General features: G+C 44.1%; 1 protein-coding gene across 1 annotated transcript in view; it reads left to right on the forward strand.

Moving 5' to 3' along the window:
* The window catches only part of ERAP1 (endoplasmic reticulum aminopeptidase 1), a 71,018-nt gene that overhangs the window by 21,093 nt on the left and 27,555 nt on the right, over positions 1 to 22,370 (forward strand). The window contains exons 2-7 of the mRNA XM_075837102.1: positions 4,217 to 4,761; positions 5,479 to 5,617; positions 7,228 to 7,362; positions 12,070 to 12,190; positions 12,267 to 12,421; positions 16,175 to 16,288. Of these exons, the coding sequence (XP_075693217.1) occupies positions 4,217 to 4,761; positions 5,479 to 5,617; positions 7,228 to 7,362; positions 12,070 to 12,190; positions 12,267 to 12,421; positions 16,175 to 16,288 (1,209 nt within the window). The remainder of the gene's footprint in view (positions 1 to 4,216; positions 4,762 to 5,478; positions 5,618 to 7,227; positions 7,363 to 12,069; positions 12,191 to 12,266; positions 12,422 to 16,174; positions 16,289 to 22,370) is intronic.

The following is a 22,370-nucleotide window of genomic DNA, read 5'->3' on the forward strand; positions in this document are numbered from 1 at the left end:
TCATATGTGTTTTGGGCTGAAAGCAGAGCTGCCATAAGGCCCGGGGGCCTATCGTTGGGTTTCCAGGAAGCGGAGGTCAACTAGAGAGGTCTGAGTGGTCTGCGGTGGCTTCATTCGCTGCCAGAAGTGGTGGAAATCAGTCGACACCGGATGGTGCCGACAGTGTTGGTGTTTCACATAGGGGGTAACGACCTATGTTCGGTCCGCTTCTGGGAATTGCTCGCTCTGATACATTCTGATTTAGAGCGTTTTGCCTCCTTTTTCCCCGAGCTAGTGCTTGTCTGGTCGGAAATAATCCCTAGGATAGTTTGGCACAGTGCTCGAGATGGCAATGCTATTGAGCGAGGCAGGAGGATGTTGAACACACTGGAATCCCGCTTTGTGAGAGACAGAGGTGGGGAGGTGATTAGGCACAGGCAGTTGGAAGGTGATAATAGATGCCTTTTGCTACCAGATGGCGTCCACTTGACAGATATTGGGTTGGATATATTCCTTTCGGGCCTCCAAGATAGTATTGAGCAGGCTCTTTTTCTGTTGGCTGGGGGTCGGGGTGGGGCAGAGGATTGTGTAGTGTGAGTACATGCCCTCCTAATGGCGGTTGTTTTATAAGGTGGTCTTACCACATGCCCACTTATTTAGTTGGCCGGCATACGGGTTTTACCTATTTTTGTTGTATTTGTTAATTATTTCATATTTAAATAATAAATAAAGCTGTGGCTGAACCCGAGTCAACCCACGTTTGAAAATAAGTATGTGTCCAGTGTTATGTTACTCTTAAGGTATATGCATTCCTAGCACAGGTTATGGTTAGATGTTCGTTGTTTTATGCAGACAGTCTCTGTAAATTCGGGACAGTCCTGGGAAATTCAGGACTGTTGGCAATTATGTAATAGTCTATAGGTGAGGGATGTCACTGTTAGGTGTCCGTCACAACCAAAATGTAATGTAGGCATCAGAAGCTTTTCCTGGCATATATGCTAAACATAGGCCAAAAAACGTGATGTGAATTAGTCTTAAGGCCTCCTGCATGGCTCTGTAATATGGTGCCCCTTAGAATCTTATGGTCCTATACTGTAACTTTGTTTTTCTCGGTGTGACTGGCAGCATAGTGTTACTATATATTTAGACTGGAGCACGGCCCCCAGTTCCTGTGTGATCAGCAACTGTAGAGTGAAAGTGAAAGTGCATGGAGCTGGATTGGTAGTGGCTTGTAGAGAAGCTGTGGAGGAGCCATTACTGTCTCTCTCATTTGTGTGTGTATATATATGTCTGGCCTGAAGAATACAGTCTACAAGGCTCCTACTGCACTAAGCGAGCGCTTCCTCAGTGACGCAGTGTTGTACAGGTTTGTATCTATGGATTGTATCACTATATCCCACCCGCAGCAGCTGTTAACTCATTGCGTCTCTGTATACTCATTGCTGTTACTTTTGTTTCTTCATCCTCGTATTTGTTAATCTCTGAAAACTGTATTTTTAGAATACTCTAGAAAGAACATACCTATATACAGATGCAGCGGAGCTGAATGTGCGCATCAAGTTCAGTTAATATATTGCATATGGTTTGCCTGCAGTTCTATTTAAAATGAATCCTGATATGATGGATTGTGACATACTCTTTACTACTGCGTCTGATATATCCAGCTCTGCTTCATCTGTATTAGTAGGTGTTGTCCTTCGTGGGACGGTCACGGTTTCTGACTCCTATTTCACTACATTGTGATAATATAAAGCCGTATAGGAAATAGAGCCAGATTGTGGTAGTGTCGTTTCCCATATTGGCTGCAGTTGTATTAAATATCTGCATAGGATTGTTATATATCATGTCGCTGGGTGTGTAATGTAATGACTCACTAGGAGAAGTTAATTTCTTGATCGCCAAGTGTCATATTTTAAGAAACAAAATGGGTGACAACCTCATTGAAACTTAATGATGGCCGCCCTTCATATCTTAGAATTACCAGACTGTTGGCACAGCTTTAGAACACGTTACATTGTGGCCATTGGAAATCCCCAGTCTGTCATGCTGTGACTATATGACCTGGCATTGCACGTGTTACATATATAAATCCATCACTTGTGTGTGGAGGGATAAAGTGCAGTATTATCTGTGTATGTGATGTAATATGTGATGTAACATAATGTGTGGCTACGGAATTAAATGAACTACAGTCTGGGCTCATGCACATGGGTTTCAAACAGAGGAAATAGAATCGTGGCATGTTTAGTCAAATGCCGTATGGAAGTATTCTCCCCTAAAAGTAGTGCAAAGCATGAAGTCTGTAGCAAGCCTGACACAAATCCACATCCAAAAATGCCAGAAAACCTGCATGCAACACTGCCGTCAAATCCGTAGTGAAAAATGACGCTACGTGTGAATCCCCCTTAAGGCTGCGTTTTTAAACTTCTCCTTTAAGGAGAACTCCTCCTTCAGACTCCCTGATGAATAATTATTTGGTCGGGCTGTTTGCTTTGCATTGGATAAATATGTTCAAGCATGAATCTCTATATTTGTGCAGAGATCTCGATATACCAGCCACATGCCCTGCAGGTGAATATGTTACGTCAGCCCTTCGCTCTAGCCCCACAGAGAGCAAGATGCCTGCCACTTACCTAAATCCTGGATATCTTTTTAATGTGGACTGGATAGGTCATCAGTATATGATCAGTGGGGGTCCAACACCCGGGCCACGCACCGATCAGCTGCTTCGGCTGCCTCCGGGCACCAGACGTCTATGCCAGAAGCAGATGGCTCCGGTCACGGAATAGAGCAGAGCTGCAGTTCTGCAGAACGGTTGCTATGCAGTGGTCGGTGACACCTGCTTCCGGTTCCAACTACTGCATACCCTTCAAAACATCCAGCAGCTGATCGGTGCGGGGTCCGGGTGTCGGACCCACACCGATCATATACTGATAGGATAGGTTATCAGTTGCCCGGTCGTGGACAACCCCTTTAATGCTGCAGGTTTGGAGGTTATGGGGTAGGACAAGTCTTTATGTAAGGGGAAATTCTGTAAATAAACCTTAAAAATTCAATAATGAAAATGTACTATTAAACTTTTTAATATGCTCTCGGTTTTAATTCTCCATTTTCATGATCTCTTTTTTTTTTTTATGTCAGTGAATTCTTGTTTACCTCCAGAGGTTGGAAGCCTGTACAGGCCTAATACTTCTCATAGCTAAGGATTTACTATAGTGTATCCAATCTACAGTTAAAAAAAAAACATACTTAAGCCGCGTGCAGCTGACTGCGCATTTGCGGTCGCAATTTATCCTCATTTTTTGCAGATAACTTGCAGACCCCTTCATTTCTATGGCCCCATGCACACTACCGTAGTTTTCACAGATCCGTGCTGGGGCCGCAAATCCGAACCACAAAAACCTCGGGACAAGTCATTTTACAAATTTGCGGGTTCACTAATATCGGTGAATTGTTATGGATCCATGAGCCCTGATGACACATGGAAGCACAATAATGTTTTTTTGCAGTCCAACCGACCGCAACGGACCCATGGTATTGCGAACTGCAAAGTTTTTATTCAGCTGTGTGCATGAGCCCTCAGAGTTTAAACACTTATTCCCATCACATAAAGGGATGGCATATCGCTAGGAGTCCAATCATTGAGGATCCAACTGCCGGGTACCCCAACAATGCTGAGATGATGGAGTCGTGCTGCAGTTCCCTGCACAGCAAGTGGTCAGTAGCATCTCTGTACAGGGAAAGACAAAAAAAGGGACGCAGCGCTAAATGGCCCCTTCATTTTCACAATCATGGGGGTCCCAGCATCCGGGCCCCCACTGATCGCAAAGTGATGACATATCCTAGCGATATACCATTGCTATGTGTGATGGGAATAACCCTTTCAGTGATGTTGCCAGGATATTATGGCTATGGTGACTGTTTAGGAGCCCATGGCCTTTATTGCCTGCAGGCCCAGACCACGCTCAGTCCGACTCTGACAATTGGTCTCTTTAGTGGTCACTAAATATATTTGTATACTTGTTTTGTCTATTCAGTTCTGACCTACAATACAAATCTTTCATTGGAGATATTCACCTGTGTGGCTGGAATTGTGGTTCATTGTCTATGGAAAACTTCCTGTTTTATTTATTTTAATATTGTGCTTTGTTCTAAGAATGACATTTGTTTACACAATACACAATAATGTAATTGATCAATGTTAGAAATTAATTTCACTGTTGTATTGTACTTTCAGGCTCCAATAGAACAGCCTTATTCATTTGAGATAGGAAAATCGTTCAGAAAGGTGAAGATAAAAATGACTCCTCTATTCCGTCCTGGACTTTTATGCTTCTTATGCACATTCTGCTCTGTGGCTGAGGCTGCTGAGAACACAGACAATTCTAGGGACACCTTTCCATGGAAAGATCTTAGGTTGCCAAAATACGTTATCCCTTTGCACTATGACCTCTCTATACACCCGAACTTAACAACTCTCACATTTGTTGGCCTTGCTAAAATCACAATTGTTGTAAGACAGCAGACTAGTTCTGTCATTCTGCATAGCAAGCGCCTGACCATAACCAAGACAAGTTTGGGGAGAAAAAGAGGGAACAGACTTGTACAACAAGATTTACACCTTCTGGAACGTCCTGCAAGTGAACAAATTGCACTTCAAGCTGCAGAACTGCTGAGTCCTGGAGAAAACTATACTCTGTATATTACATACAATGCAAACCTCTCTGACAGTTTTCATGGCTTTTATAAAGGCTCTTATAGGACTCCAGATGGTGAGATCAGGTAACACTTTTCTATGTGTTCATTATATGCAGAGTCTGATCTATACTCAGGTAGACATATTGTAGAATTACATAGTTATTATATTATTGTGCCAAGATAGAGATTTATCACATATCCACTGGGTAGGTGATAAATGTCTGATCGCTGGGATCACCACCGATCACTAGAACATGGTTTCCGAACCCCGTTCCTCCTCACTTCACGACCACTGGGAGTAAAACTCTGAGTGGAGCAGCAGTCCACCATGCGCCGAGTCTTTGACAGCCGAGTACATCGCTCACCTGCTTCCATCAGCCGCATAAATAATGAAGAGGAACAGGAAGGGGGGGGGGGTTCGGGAACCTGGGGGGGTATTTGTGATCCTTGGAGTCCCAGCGGTGGGGCCTCAATACATTTATCACATCCCGTGTATACAATTATTAGCCTAGTTACATCTTTGAGATGTAGGATCTATTCTAGGCCATTACAAAGCGGAGAATCCTTAAATTGAGCAGTATTACGGTGTGTCCACATGTAGGAACTCTGCTGTATCGTGATTCTACCCTAAATTTGGGGAAAAAATACTTTAGTGGTGTCGATTACTTGACTGGTGTCCTCTTGATGCATATTGTAAAATTTACCTCGGACATGTGCAGTACAGTAGTCTTATTGCTTATAATGTCAGATTATAATATTTATCTTTCATACATTTATAATATTATGAAATCTTTTTGCCAGGGTGATTGCATCAACCCAATTTGAGCCTACAGCCGCACGTATGGCCTTCCCATGTTTTGATGAACCTGATTTTAAAGCCAGTTTTTCCATTAGAATTCGAAGGGACTTAAAACACAGTGCCGTGTCCAACATGCCCATAGTAAGTATTTACTCATAAGAATTCACAGACGCAAGCAAATACTGTAGAATAAGAAAAGATAAAATAAAATAGAAACAAAAATGTTGAAGAAAAAAAAGATAGCACTGTTCGCAGATACAACCCCCTTCCTTCCCTTTTTCTTGTGTGGGGGTCATAGTGCTTGGACAACACCCACAATGCTCTTCCTTTGATGGTTACCAGTAACTAAATGTCCCACCCCTATTATTTTCTGAGATTAACCCCTTCCAGCCGCAGCCATTTTTCAGATTTTCATTTTCGTTTTTTCCTCCCCACCTTCCAAGAGCCATAACTTTTTTATTTTTCCGTCAATATAGTCCTATGAGGGCTTGATTTTTGCGGGACGAGTTTTAGTTTTTCGTAGCACCATTGATTGTGCCATATAATGTACCAGGAAATGGGGAAAAAATTATTTGTGGGGTAGAAAATGAAAAAAAACAGCGATTTTTCCATTATTTTTTGCGCTTAGTTTTACGAAATTCACTGTGCAATTAAAACAACACGTTAACTTTATTCTGTGGGGCAATACAATTACGGCGATATCAAATATTGATGTTTTTTTCTATATTTTACTACTTTTACAAGTAAAAACCGAAGTGTAAAAAATAACATTTCTTTTGTGTCGCCAAATTCTGAGAGCCATAACTTTTTTATTTTTCCATCGATTAAGTGACATGAGGGCTTATTTTTTGCGGAATGATAAAATTTTGGGGTACATGCGACGTTTTGATCACTTTTTTTAAAAATTTTTATGGGAGATGAGGTGACCAAAAAATAGAGATTCTGGCGTTTGCAATTTTATTTTTTTTACGGCGTTCACTGTGCGGGTTAAATAATTATACATTGTAATAGATCAGACTTTTACGGATGCGGCGATACCAATTATGTTTATTTATTTTTTTACTATGCTGTAGGGGGAAAATGGGAAAAGGTTTTTTTTTTTACTTTTAATATTGTAATTTTTTTTACATAAAAAAACCCTTTATTTTACAAATTTTTACTTTTTTTATTAGTCCCCCTAGGGGACTTCAACCAGGGATCGTTAGATCGCTTGCACAATATACTGCAATACTAATATCGTGATTCTGACAGGCTTAATAGGAGCACAAAGATGGCGGATCTGGGGGCCTTAATTGTATTGCGGGGGGCGCGATGAGCTGTCAGAGGGGGTCGCCCCCCTCTTTCTAACGATTTAAATGCCGCGGTTAAACGAGCGGGATCGCGCTCGAGCAAGATCCCGCTCGTTACTCTGAAGTGTCGGCTGTAACAAACAGCCTACACCTGCATCGTATGGAGCGGATTCACTCCGTGAGCCCGCTTCATACTTCCCCTACCCGACTTTGGCTTATGGATACGTCAAATGTCGGGAAGGGGTTAACAGTCCTGCAAATCTTGAGATAATGCAGCAATGAAGACCTTTTAGTACATTGTACTCCTTCCGATTTTAGCTCCTTTTATTATAAATGTCTTTGTTTGTGCGCAGTATGCTTATAGATCTAAAGACAGTCAACTGGGAGTTATCACTAGAAGTGCACTTAAAAAAAACACATGCACTCGGCTTACATCTCACTCTGTGATCATTTCTTCTGTAGGTGAAGACTGTACATGTGGATGGTGGGCTCTTAGAAGACCACTTTGATGTCACAGTGAAGATGAGCACATATCTTGTGGCTTTTATTATTTCAGACTTCAAGTCAATCAGCCAGGTCACGAATCATGGAGTCAAGGTAAAAAACACATTAGCTTCTTTTAACTCCGCTGACTCCATCTCCGTTTTTATGAATTTCCTTATTTGCTGTCTTGTGATTGTGGAGGATATTATCTTGTAAAGGGCATGCAAAAAAGCTACGAATTACTAACTGGGCAGCAAATACACAAAGTTGGCTATTGACTTGTGTTTCTTTTTATGCTTTCGATTTTGTTTTTTATGTTTTCGTGCAGATAAGAGTTGCACGTGCTTTATAAATTTGGCGTATGTCTGGAACAAATTAAGCCAACCCCAAACTGAAAACTGTCAAACACAAACAACACATGAAAATAGTATCCATAAGCTTTAAAAATATGTATGTAATTGTGTCTATTGCAGTTTTGTATAAATGTGTCCCAGAGGCCAGTTGCTCCCTTGCCAGGTCTCCAATGTCCACACGTTCAGCATCACTGGTCTGGGGACCACATGCCTCAACTGAAAGGAAGAACTAAAACATACAATAATGTGAAAAAGTTTAAAGCAGTTGTGGAAAAATGCTGCAAAGTAAGAATTCTTTCAAAAATGGAAGTGTTAATAGTTTTTTTTTCACCAATTATCAAAATAAAAAGTGAATGAACAGAAGAGAAATCTAAATCAAATCAATAGGACTGGCGATTATGACCTAAATCAAAATCACGATTAATTGAACATGTAACCTCGATTTAGAATAAATGATTTTTGGGCGACATCCCTCCCTTTAGCATGCCACGCCCCCTATTTGCATGCCCCACCATTGAATTAATATTGATCCCCTTAGCCTGCTGTTTACTACTGTATATAATATACCCCCTGACACTGCTGCTCACACTGTATAATACCCCCATAGCTGCCCCAACACAAGATAATATCCCTATTGCTGCCCTCACACAGTATAATGCCCCAAACAGTGCCTAATGAAAATGATAAAATACATACTTACCTAACCCCGTACCAACGACGAGTGGAGGAGATCCCGCTGCTCCTCCGGTCTGTGTGTCTCGGCACATATTTCCAGATTCTGCTGGACTTCTGCCATATATCGGCGTTTCAGGCACCCTATTGGTCCATGGTGCCCTCATTGCCCACCCTATTTACTTCTAGTTTAGCCTAAATTCTTACATGCCACGACAAGCGGGCAGTACCCGCCCCAATTGTATATACATGGATGATGGGGTTCCGTTATATAACCCTCATCATTCCTGTATATAACCCCCATCATTCCTGTATATAACTCCCATCATGCCTCAGCAAGGTCTCTCCCAGGAAAACATTCAAGCTCTTTTGAAGATGCACAAAGAAACGGGCAACATTGAGGACCCTAGATTCAGTGGTCTGCAAAGGAAAATTAGTGCAGCAGATCAGAGACACATCGTGCTTACGTCCCTTCAAAATCTGAAGAAGTCCAGCAGTGCCATCAGCTCAGAACTGGCAGAAACCAGTGGGACCCACCTACACCCATCTACTGTCCGGAGAAGTCTGGCCAGACGTGGTCTTCATGGAAGAATTGCGTCCAAAAAGACAGACCTTCGACGTGAAAACATGGCCAAGCGACTCAACTATGCATGAAAACATAGAAACTGGGGAACAGAAAAATGTCAAAGTTTTAAATATTTGGCTGTAACAGAAGGCAGTTTGTTCACCGAAGGGCTGGAGAGCTGTACAATAATGAGGGTCTGCAGGCAACAGCGAAGCATGGTGGAGGTTTCTTGCAAATTTGGGGCTACATTTCAGCAAATGGATTTGGGGTTTTGGTCACTTTTTTCTCACCTTAATGCTGAGAAATACAGGCAGATACTGATCCATCATGCAATACCATCAGGGAGGCATCTGATTAGCTCCAAATTTATTCCGCAGCAGGACAACGACCCCAACCATACAGCAAATGTCATTAGGAACTATCTTCAGCGTAAAGAAGAACAAGGAGCCTGAAAGTGATGATATTGCCCCACAGAGCCCTGATCTCAACGTTTGAACATTGATTTAGATTTCTCTTCTGTTCATTTACTTTGCATTTTGTTAATTGATAAAAGAAAACTTCTATTTTTGAAAGCATTCTTATTTGCAGCATTTTTACACAACTGCCTAAATGTTTTGCACAATGCTGTATAAAACAAGTCCATTTCCTAGATCTGATAGTCATCTCTAGATATCTAAATCTGGTATAAATGTTGCTGATTGAAATGTTGCTCAGTCTACAGAGGAAGAGTCATTGGGACTAATAATATATTGTTTTGTAGTAAACAATGTGTATCTTCTTGTAGTAATCTCCTTGATGGCTCTTGGCTTATTGGCACAGCGAGTCCTGGTTACTCCCACCTGCTGTCTGATTGGCAGCTATTGCTGTATGAGTGTGTAGTATTGTGCCACTGTTAGGCTAGATTCACACAACACTCAGCGTTTATACTAGGAAGGTATATGAAGGGCCACCTTCGGAAATTTTGGGGTTCCATACAGTCAAGGCGTCTGGGTGCCCCCCATTGCCGGGTATAGCAATGGAAAGTGGCAGGAGGGGCGAGATGCAAACCGGCAGTTGCTCTGTGGAGGGTGAGGGCAGAGACAGTTGGTGGGCAGGGGCTCTTTCAGAGGACAAAGGGGTGAGACTAGATGTCAGAGACCTTGGGGGGAGAGATGGCTAAGAGATTGGAAAGTGGCACGGGCAGGAGTGGGGTCAGGGGGATACCCAGTCTGACAGGGGCTCTGGAGAGGGGCAGGGGGAGAGACAGTTGGGCAGGGCATCTATGGGAAGCCAAGGGGGGAGACAGTACATCTACAGACTAGACCCTAGACTAGACCCCCTATATGCTTACCCCTCCCGGGTCTTCTTGGATTCAGTTCCCGCCTCTCAGCGCCTCTTTAATTCTGCACCTGGTCCTGACGATGGGGCCCTGCTTTATAAACTTCTGACGTCAGTACATTGTGTACGCCACTGCACACAACATCCTGTCAGCACGTTGGAAAGCAGAGCCTCCAGCAATAGTTTGGAGAAGAGAATGTGCCCTACAATATAATGGGGCCCATTCCTTTCTCCCAAAAAAACAAACCTATTGCTGGGGATCATTTTGATAGTGGCAGGCAGGTGGCGGCGGACGAGCACCTTTTTTACATTCTGTTTATTTTAGAATTTTCTTTCAAAAGGTAACAAAATGATTAATACAGAATCACCGTAACATTACAGTAAAGAGCAGTAAAGTATAATAACAAAAACAACAAAATGGGCGTGCCCACTGTATGAGTGTGATTGTGCCGTACGTATTGGTTCCTCCCTGATGGCAGCCCTGCGTATATGTCTAACGTGGCCATAGGCTATTATTAGCCAGACATATGCCAAATGAGCGTCAAGCTGAATGTGATTTTTTTTCGTAACGGTTGTGTTCAAGCGTGATCAAATATTAACCATACAATATATAGCGACAGGTTGTGGCTTCATTTATTTACATACAGACACACACACAACATAGTTTTATAGTATAGTTGGGGTACTCAACTATTTTTAGTTAAGGTCCATTTGCCTGGGTCTCCTGTCAGGTGAAGGTCCAAGCTGAGCACCAACAATAAGGCTATATTCATACTGGCTGGGTTTGCCATAGGCCATTCCGACCCGTGGATCAGTGACAGAAATCCAAGTCTTATCTGTCACAATGCCCATTATAGATAGTGCCATACATAGTGCCCCCTGTAGACAATGCCACACAAAGCCCCTCTTGTAGACAGGGCCACAAAAAGCCTCCCTTGTAGGGCCACACAAAGAAAATACAATTGAATGTGGCAGTCGCGTGGTAATCCGCACGGCGACGCCACTGATCTGGACAATTGGCGTCCGGGTTCGGATGACGGTCCACCAGTTGAGGATCCCTAGTATAGGAGCTGACAGTAAAGGGGGAGGTGATACAGAGTCAACAGCTATACTGTTGCATAACACCCAGGGGGACAACTACATTTATTTTTTATATACAGTATCTCAGGACACCTTTGGCTGAGGTATACAGCGGTGGGGCACCTAGCAATCAGTCACAAATCCTGTGGATAGGTTAAAATGTATGATTATGGGAAAACCCCTTTAATGCACATGTTTATGGAAAAGTCAGAGCTGATAGTTGGATATCTATGTGATATCTATGCCCAGCTTTTACTGCTGTATACTTGGGTATACTGTATAAATAATAATCATACACTCACACAGTATACATAAAATGTGTTCTTTGTGCCTGATACAGGAATACCACTAGTTTATTTCCATTTGCTTGTATAGCGTTAACATATTCTGCAGCACCTACAGAAATTGTCTCCATTTCAATCAGTCCCTGTCCACAATAAGGCCCTAAATCTTATTTCCATATCTCATACACACACTAGGGTCAATTTAATAGGAAAACAATTAACCTAGCAGTATGTTTTTGGAGTGTGGGAGGAAGCCGGAGAACCCAGAGGAAACCCACGCAAACGCACAATCTCCATGTAGCTGTTGTATGTGAATCCACCTCAGCACTTCAAGGCAACCGTGCTAACCACTGAGCCACCATGCCGCCCGACTATTTTGCGCCAGCTGACTCCTAGTAACCGTTAGAACAAGTTTATCCAACATACGGAAAAGTGCAGCCTACACATGTCCTTTGCATGGATTGTTCCTTCTTGCTTTCATTGAGGTTGTTCACACGTGTTACTACATCCTTATTAATATCATTTTCTGCTTTCTGTCCTTTTATTCTAGATATCTGTCTATACTGTTCCACACAAGATAGATCAGGCTACATATGCCTTAGATGCTGCAGTTAAGCTTTTGGACTTTTATGAGAAATATTTCCGTATACCGTACCCTTTACCAAAGCAAGGTATTATATGACTGACATGCTTTTCAGAATGTGTGTTATTTTTTGCCTCTCTAATGACTTTGCCTAACTTATTTAGATCTTGCGGCAATTCCTGACTTTCAGTCTGGTGCAATGGAAAACTGGGGGCTAACGACTTACAGGGAGTCCTCATTGCTGTATGATCCTAAGATATCCACAGCCTCCAATAAACTCTGGATTACGATGGTTATTGCTCATGAGCTGGCTCACCAGGTCAGTGGAGCTTTATCTGAACTAACTACACATCTTAATTATGCATTTTAATGTCAACAATGACTATGCAGTACCTGCTAAACTACTATTAACAACTATAAAATAATTTACTGCATTCTATTATATATATACCATGGAAGATACATTTATCAAATGTGCCACTCATAATGTTAGTATATCATACAGTTCTTAGGACCCAGTAAATGCTACATGTGTAAATATAACAATACATACACTTTTTATATAGAATATATTTAGAATTAAGACTTACAAGGGAAAAATAGTGACCAAGCAGAGCTGGTCTGGGCATCTTTTCCATGCAGAGGCCAATAGAGGCAGCTATACACATTCATGCCATACATTTTGAAGGCATCAAGATGTAGGAAAGAGATGGAAGGGAGTATGACTGCAAAATCAGAATACACAGGGTTTATTTGTAGTCTGTAAGCATGGAAAACCATAGGCCCCATGCACACAACGTGCTTTTGCGGCAACGATTCCCCCGAAAATCCACGGTAGAATTGCGGCCCCATTAATTTCTATGGGCCCATGCACACGACCGTGGTTTCCACGGACCGCAGAAAGAACGGACATGTCTTATTACGGCTGTGTTCTGCGGTCTAGGCTCATAGAAAATAATGGATGCGGCCATGTGCACGGCCCGCGATTTGCAGGTGGCTCATGGGTGCAGATGGCTATGGTCGTGTGCATGAGGCCATAGGTGTGTATAAAAGCTATAGCCACAAAAAGGTAGGATCTTTTTAGTAAAGAATATTTGCAAAGTTGCTTTATTTTTCATTTTAGATGGATTGGAGCAAACAGAAAAATTTTGATTTCTAAGATGGAATTGGAGCGCTTATTGCATAACAGTATATTGTGTAGCAGTATATGATATGTTGAACTTTCTACCTTTTTATTGAGATAGACTATCCTGCACAATAACCTAGTCAGAGCCATAAAGAGACACTCCAGTCATTTTTTTTTTTAATTATTGCCCCCGTTTTGTAAATTACCACGCGCCTTGTTGCCAAAATTTCCCGGCCACTATTATGTCCTGGACCGCACTGTGACCGGCCAATTCCTACAGCCTCTGCTGTGTGGACCAAAAGTCTCTTTGACTATGCATTCCTATAAGACGCTGAATGTAAGTCTCATAGGAATGCATTGTGAAAGAGACTTCCGGTCCACACAGCAGAGGCTGTAGGAATCGGACGGTCACAGTTCTGTCACGTGACATAATTGCAGCCGGGATATTTTACCTTTTACCGGGTGTACGTTACAAACTGGGGCCGAAATAAAAAAAAAATCACTGGTGTCTCTTTAAGCTGGCCATACATTAGAGATTTCAGACAGCTGTTTTCTGAACTACTAACGACATTCATGGTTGGTTTGTGAAGGTAGTCTTTCTGGACGACAATGCCATCAGCTTAAATGACAAATCAACAATCGATATCTGCCTTGATTTGTGGCATAACAAAATAGCTTCTGAGTAAAGATGAGAAAATCCAAAATGGCAGATCAACTTTTACACATAAATCTGTCTCTGAAAGTTGTCTGTAACACTTGTTCGTGTCACGAAAAGGCACTGGCGGTCAGCCGAAAAGTTCTTAGGCCCCATGCACACGAACGTATTATTGCGGCCGTTATTCACCCAGGTGAATCTGCGGGTGAATTGCGGCCCCATTCATTTCAATGGACCCATGCACACGACCGTGGTTTCCACGGTCCGTGCATTGCCCAGGACCGCAAAAAGATAGGACATGTCTTATTTTGGCTGTATTTTTCAGTCCAGGCTCATAGAAATGAATGCACATGGCCATGTGTACGAACCGCTATTTGCGGGTGACACTCTATGGCCGTCCGAGCTATAAATGACGGCCGTGCACAACACTACGGTCGTGTGCATGAGGCCTAAAGGGTGATCGATACATGGAGCAGTCTTCCAACAGCTCTTGTGGGGACACTTACAGTTAAAGCATTCAATAATGCTTGGGACAGACATATTGCAATTGACAAAAATTGCTAAAAAATATATATACAACCCCTTCCCCCAAAAAAAATGATGCATATATACACAACAAGGTACACAATAAAAGGAAAGACTGAATGGACTTGTAGCTTTTTTTCTGCCGTCTAATTTCTATGTTTAATATTCAATAACTACAGTGTAAAATTTAGAAAATTGGGAGCGTGTTTCAGTGGCCTACAATTTGCATGGGATGAAGGCCTCATTGTAAAAATCGGTTTTACCATATTTGTGTATATCTGACTTTTTAACCCCTTAACCCCCTGTACAAAAGGAGGAGTAAGCAAAAAATTTTCCATGAAAAATGTTTTTTATTCAATAAAGGTGATCAAACATAAAAAACCTATACATATTTTACATATTTGGTATTCTTGTAAACTTAAAGAGAACTTTTTACCTCCCCAAACATGTGCAGCTGAGTGCATCATGTTATAGGAAAGGCTTCACAAACACGGTCCCACGTAAAATTATTTTCCTATCTTCCTCCGTTATTTACATATCGGTGCCGTTATATTTGGCGCCTGATATGTAAATAAGCCCCTGAACCGTCAATGGGGCGTTTCTAACTAACTAAATGGCAAGAGTGCGTGATCTCTTCGCTCTGATACTATCCAATCAGCTGCGGACAGTGTCAGGGCGGCTTGCACTGTGTTCCCTCCCGCGAGAATACTCACAGACTTGGTGGTTGTGCTGCAGATAGCGTGCGAGCGCCCTCACGCATGTGCGCACGGCCGTTCACTCGCACATCGACGTCCCCACTTCCGCCGCCACGGAACGAGAAGTGAAGAGGAGAAGAAGCAGAGACGACGAGGAGAAGGAGACAAGGAGGAGATCTACTTCTATCCGTCGATGTGCGCGCCCACGCGATCTGCAGCACAACCACCAAGTCTGTGTGTGTTCTCGCGGGAGTGAACACAGCGCTAGACGCCCTGACACTGTTCGCAGCTGATTGGACAGTGTCAGAGCGAAGACCTCATGCCCCCTTGCCTTTTAGTTAGTTAGAAAGGCCCATTGACAGTTCAGGGGCTTATTTACATATGGGGCACCAAATATAACGGCACCGATCTGTAAATAACGAAGGGAGTTAGAAAAATAATTTGACGTGAGACAGGGTTTGTGAAGCCTTTCCTATAAGGGTATGCTCACACGGCCTATTTTCGGCCGTTTTTCGGGCCGTAAACGCCCGAAAAACGGCCAAAAAATCGGAAGCAGGACACCTCCAAACATCTGCCCATTGATTTCAATGGGAAAACGGCGTTCTGTTCCGACGGAGCGTTTTTCGCGGCGTTTTTTACACGTAAAATAACGACCATAGTGCAGGACACTTCTTGGGACTTTTGGAGCCGTTTTCCATAGACTTTATTGAAAAAAGCTCCAAAAACGGCCGTAAAAAAACGCCACGAAAAATGCAGCGAAAATCGCGAGTGGCACAAAAAACTTATGAAAATCAGGCGCTGTTTTCTCTTGAAAACAGCTCCGTATTTTCAGACATTTTTGGTCACTGCGTGTGAACATACCCTAACATGCTGCACATGTTTGGGAAGGTGAAAGGTTCTCTTTAACGACCCATAGAATAAAGTGTAAAAAAAAAATGTTATACCGCACAGTAAATCGCATAAAAAAATAATGGAAAAATAAAAAAAATTGCGAAATTGCTTATTGATGTTGATTGATTTTATTACCTTTTTTAGTTGTGAATGGTAACTGTGAGTCCATTTTTTTGTTAGTGGTTTGGAAACCTGGTAACGATGGAGTGGTGGAATGATCTGTGGCTGAATGAAGGATTTGCCAAGTTCATGGAATATATTTCTGTCAACATTACTTATCCAGAGCTGCAAGTTGTGAGTTTATTTTTCTATGGCTTTTACTAAGTTCACACTAGAGTTCATATACGTTTACCTCTCTTCCATCAGAGGAAGGGAGGATAGAAAGATTAAATGGAAAGCAACGGTTCCGTTAGAATTACCAGTGATTTCAATGGTAAGTCTTTTGTTTCAGTTGCTTTCCATTTGTCTCTGTTCGTTAGGTTTCTGGTTTTTTTGACGGAAGCAAAAGTGCAGTTTGCAGAACTTTTGTTTCCGTGAAAAAAAACAGAAAAGTTTATAATGAGAATCTTCATTTCTTGGTGTATAACCACTGTACAAAGCAGTACTGTATGTGTTTATAGGCCAGTGTAAACCTCTTTTTATGCAGCAGACATGTAACACACTAAGGCCCTGCTCACACAGAGTTTTTTGACGAGTTTTTTGACACGGAAACCGCGCCAAAAAACTCCTCAAAAACCCCCCGAAAATGCCTCCCATTGATTTCAATGGGAGCTGGACGAGTTTTTTACCGCAAGTAAAAAAAAACGCGTCGCGGTAAAAAGAAGCGTCATGACCCATCTTGAGGCGGTTTCCGCCTCCAAAACCCCATTTCAATCAGTCAGAAAGAGGAAGAAAAAACCTTGACGAGTGTTTTGACGAGTTTTTGCCAAACCACTGTGCAAAAACCTACTGGAGCAGTTTTTGCAGGAGGAATTTTCCTCCTGCAAAAAACTCAGTGTGAACACAGCCTTATGGTTTGATGTTGTTTGTTAATAATTGTTGAAAATAAGTTTATGTTCAAAGTTATTTTGTTCGCGATTTATAAGCATTAAGGGTAGAGTGTAAGTGGGATGAGACTGGGTAGGATCCTCGTATAGGATAAAGGATGTAGTATTTGTAATGGCAGGAAGGAGGTGAAGGGAAAGTGAGCCCTAATCTACCCACCGCCCTGTCCCTGCCTACTTGCAACGACCCGCCCTAGGCGACGAGGTACAACTGGGCGGCGGTCCCTACGCTGGCTAAGTGCACTGGAAGACAAACGGGGAACACGCAAGGGAAGGGGCAGTAGCCACGGAACGCCACGAGGAAACGGGGCGGTGAACGAACAGTCAGGACCAGGACGAAGTGAGTACACCCGAGCGGGCACGGAGACAGAAGCAAGCCAGGGCAAGCAAAGCAGGTCAAGCAGAACTGCAGCAAGGCAGAAGCACGGCAGAAGCAGGCTGGAGCAAGCAGCAGTGGGGCCAGGAATCCAAAAGAATTACAAGCACTGAGGGAGAGCACAGGGCAGGTAATAAAGGGCAGGGGGCGGAGCTAACTCCGAGAGACCAGGCCGCGATAGGCTCTCCCACTCCTGAGCCTGCCACCCTGGTTGGTGGGAGATGGTGTCAGTCGAACAGGTCTGGCCTCAGGTGTGGATTGATTAATCCCAGGAGTATAGCTAGATGAAGTACCTGGCAGATCCCTAACAGTATTGGAATTATTTTGAGTGAGAAATTGGGAGGGCAATAATTGATGTACAGTGAAGGAAATAAGTATTTGATCCCTTGCTGATTTTGTAAGTTTGCCCACTGTCAAAGACATGAATAGTCTAGAATTTTTAGGCTAGGTTAATTTTACCAGTGAGAGATAGATTATATTTAAAAAAAACACAGAAAATCACATTGTCAAAATTATATATATTTATTTGCATTGTGCACAGAGAAATAAGTATTTGATCCCTTTGGCAAACAAGACTTAATACTTGGTGGCAAAACCCTTGTTGGCAAGCACAGCAGTCAGACGTTTTTTGTAGTTGATGATGAGGTTTGCACACATGTTAGATGGAATTTTGGCCCACTCCTCTTTTCAGATCCTCTGTAAATCTGTAAAGGATCTGCCAGGCACAGCGGGGTTAACGCCCATGGGTAATCAGTCGGCACCTGAGTCTATGTCTCTGAGACTGACTCCAGCTTCTACCACTCAGGCTGGCAGGCTTAGGAGTGGGAGAGCCTATCGCAGCCTGGCCAGACTCAGCTAGCTCCCGCCCTCTGTCTATTTATACCTGCCTTTCCTGTTCCTCCAATGCTTGTGATTCTTCTCGTGTGGTTTCCTGGCCCAGTTACAGCTCCTGACTATTTGATCCTGCTCCATACTGACCCTGGCTTACTGACTACTCTCCTGCTCTGCGTTTGGTACCTCGTACACTCCTGGTTTGACTCGGCTCGTTCACCTCTCTTGTTGCTCACGGTGTTGCCGTGGGCAACTGCCCCATTTCCCTTAGCTTTGTGTACCCTTGTCTGTTTGTCTCGTGCACTTACTGAGCGTAGGGACCGCCGCCCAGTTGTACCCCGTCGCCTAGGGCGGGTCATTGCAAGTAGGCAGGGACAGTGGCGGGTAGATTAGGGCTCACTTGTCCGTTTCCCTACCCCTATCATTACATAATTACAAGCCCGTTACTTAGTCTACCCTGGTCCCTGTCTCTACTATGGACCCCCTTGAGACCCTGGCCCAGCAAATGCAGGGTCTCTCCCTACAGGTCCAGGCCCTGGCTCAGAGGGTCAACCAGCCTGACACTACCATGGTAGTGCCCCTCACCTCACCCCTTTAACCCCACCTCAAGTTGCCTGACCGGTTCTCAGGGGACCGGAGGACTTTTCTCTCCTTTCGGGAGAGTTGTAGGCTTTACTTTCGCTTAAAGCCTCACTCCTCAGGTTCTGAGAGCCAGCGGGTGGGTATAATTATGTCCCGGCTCCAGGAAGGGCCCCAAGAGTGGGCCTTCTCCTTGGCTCCTGACGCCCCTGAACTTTCCTCCGTTGATCGTTTCTTTTCTGCTCTCTGACTCATTTATGACGAGACTGACAGGACTGCCTTTGCCGAGAGTCAGCTGGTGACCTTACGTCAGGGTAAGAGACCTGTTGAGGAGTATTGTTCTGACTTTAGGAAGTGGTGCGCAGCTTCTCGGTGGAATGACCCTGCCTTAAGGTGCCAGTTTAGGTTGGGTCTGTTGAACGCCCTGAAAGACCTGCTAGTTAGCTATCCCTCTTCTGACTCCCTAGACGAGGTTATGGCTTTAGCGGTACGACTTGACCGACGTCTCAGGGAACGACAACTTGAACGTTTTTGTGTTTTCCCCTCTGACTCCCCCATGATGCCTCCCGAGGTCCCGTTGCTTTGCTCTTCCACGGAAGACTCGGAGGTACCTATGCAACTCGGGGCCTCCGTGTCCCCCCGACAACGTAGAGAGTTCCGCAGGAAGAATGGTCTCTGCTTCTATTGTGGGGATGACAAGCATCAAGTGAACACCTGTCCTAGGCGTAAGAATAAGCAGCCGGAAAACTTCCGCGCCTAAGTGATTATCGGGGAGGTCACTTGGGCGCACAGGTATTTCCCGTAAATATGAAACGTAATAAGATCTTGCTTCCCTTTCAGGTCCCTTTTGGTGGTAGGTCTGCTACCGGCAGTGCCTTCGTGGATTCAGGGTCTTCTACTAATATCATGTCTGCGGAAATTGCTATGTCTCTAGCTATGCCTTTGATTGATTTGCCTAAACCTGTTCCGGTAGTGGGTATCGACTCCACTCCTCTTGCTAATGGCTATTTTACACAGCATACCCCTGTTTTTGAACTCCTTGTTGGCTCCATGCATTTGGAGCAGTGCTCTGTACTGTTGATGCAGGGATTATCGTCCGATTTGGTTTTAGGCCTTCCCTGGTTGCAGTTGCATAATCCCACGTTTGACTGGAATACTGGGGAGCTTACCAAATGGGGTAATGAATGCTTGACGTCATGTTTTTCTGTTAATTCTATTTCTCCCCCTGAGGAGGTGAACACGCTACCTGAGTTTGTTCAGGACTTTGCTGATGTTTTCTCTAAGGAGGCCTCCGAAGTGTTACCTCCTCATAGAGAATACGATTGCGCTATCGAATTGGTACCAGGAGCTAAGCTCCCTAAGGGTAGGATATTTAATCTTTCTTGTCCCGAACGTGAAGCCATGAGAGAGTATATCCAGGAATTCCTGGCCAAGGGTTACATTCGCCCCTCTACTTCTCCGGTAGGTGCTGGCTTCTTCTTCGTAGGGAAGAATGATGGTGGTCTTAGGCCATGCATTGACTACCGTAACTTGAATAAGGTCACTGTAAGGAACCAGTATCCCCTTCCTTTGATTCCTGATCTTTTTAATCAGGTTCAGGGGGCCCAATGGTTCTCTAAGTTTGATCTACGGGGGGCGTATAACCTTATCTGCATCAAAGAGGGGGATGAGTGGAAGACTGCGTTTAATACGCCCGAAGGTCATTTCGAATACCTCGTCATGCCCTTTGGGTTGTGTAATGCTCCTGCGGTCTTCCAGAATTTCATAAATGAAATTTTAAGAGATTACCTGGGGGTATTTCTTGTAGTGTACCTTGATGACATACTGGTGTTTTCCAAGGACCTGTCCTCCCACATTGAGCATGTCAGGAAGGTGCTCCAGGTCCTTCGGGAAAACAAACTGTTTGCGAAAACCGAAAAATGTGTGTTTGGGGTACAGGAGATACCATTTTTGGGTCAAATCCTCACTCCTCATGAATTCCGCATGGACCCCGCCAAGGTCCAGGCTGTGGCGGAATGGGTCCAACCTGCCTCCCTGAAGGCGTTAGTGTTTCTTGGGGTTCACTAATTATTACAGGAGATTTATTGCTAACTTCTCTGTCAGCGCTAAGCCTCTTACAGACCTCACTCGCAAAGGTGCTGATCTCCTCCACTGGCCTCCTGAGGCTGTCCAGACTTTTGAGGTCCTTAAGAAGTGCTTTATCTCGGCCCCGGTGCCGGTTCAGCCCAACCAAATGGAGCCATTTATCGTGGAAGTTGACGCATCAGAGGTGGGAGTGGGGGCTGTCTTGTCCCAGGGTACCAGGTCCCTCACCCATCTCCGTCCCAGTGCCTACTTCTCCAGGAAGTTTTCGCCCACTGAGAGTAACTATGATATTGGCAACCGCGAACTCTTGGCCATTAAATGGGCATTTGAAGAGTGGCGCCACTTCCTGGAGGGGGCTAGGCACCAGATAACGGTCCTTACCGACCACAAGAATCTGGTTTTCCTAGAATCTGCCCGGAGGCTAAACCCGAGACAAGCTCGATGGGCGCTATTTTTTACCAGATTCAACTTTTTGGTTACCTATAGGGCTGGGTCTAAAAATATTAAGGCCGATGCACTGTCACGTAGCCTCATGGCCAGCCCCCCTTCGGAGGAAGATCCTGCTTGTATTCTGCCTCCTGGTATAATCATTTCTTCTATTGATTCTGATTTAGTCTCAGAAATCGCTGCTGATCAAGGTTCAGCTCCCGGGAACCTTCCTGAGGACAAGCTGTTTGTTCCCCTGCAATTCCGGCTAAGGGTACTTAGGGAAAACCATGACTCCGCACTATCTGGTCATCCAGGCGTCCTGGGTACCAAACACCTCATTGCCATAAACTATTGGTGGCCTGGGTTGCCTAAAGACGTTAAGGCCTACGTCGCCGCTTGTGAGGTTTGTGCTAGGTCCAAGACTCCCAGGTCCCGACCAGCGGGCTTACTACGTTCTTTGCCCATTCCCCAGAGACCTTGGACCCATATCTCCATGGATTTTATCACCGATTTGCCTCCATCTCAAGGCAAGTCGGTGGTGTGGGTTGTAGTAGACCGCTTCAGTAAGATGTGCCACTTTGTGCCCCTCAAGAAACTACCCAATGCCAAGACGTTAGCTACCTTGTTTGTCAAACACATCCTGCGTCTCCATGGGGTCCCTGTCAATATTGTTTCTGACAGAAGGGTACAATTTGTTTCATTGTTTTGGAGAGCCTTCTGTAAAAAGTTGGAGATTGATCTGTCCTTCTCCTCTGCCTTCCATCCTGAAACTAATGGCCAAACAGAGGACTAATCAATCTCTAGAACAATATTTAAGGTGTTTTATCTCTGACTGTCAATATGATTGGGTCTCATTCATTCCCCTCGCCGAATTTTCCCTCAATAACCGGGTCAGTAACTCGTCAGGGGTCTCCCCCTTTTTCTGTAATTTTGGGTTTAATCCACGGTTCTCCTCCGTTTCACCTGGTAGTTCCAACAATCCCGAGGTAGAGGTCGTTCATCGGGAACTGTGCACAGTCTGGGCCCAGGTTCA

This window comes from Rhinoderma darwinii, chromosome 1, assembly GCF_050947455.1.
Source record: "Rhinoderma darwinii isolate aRhiDar2 chromosome 1, aRhiDar2.hap1, whole genome shotgun sequence".
NCBI classification, from domain to species: Eukaryota; Metazoa; Chordata; class Amphibia; order Anura; family Rhinodermatidae; genus Rhinoderma; species Rhinoderma darwinii.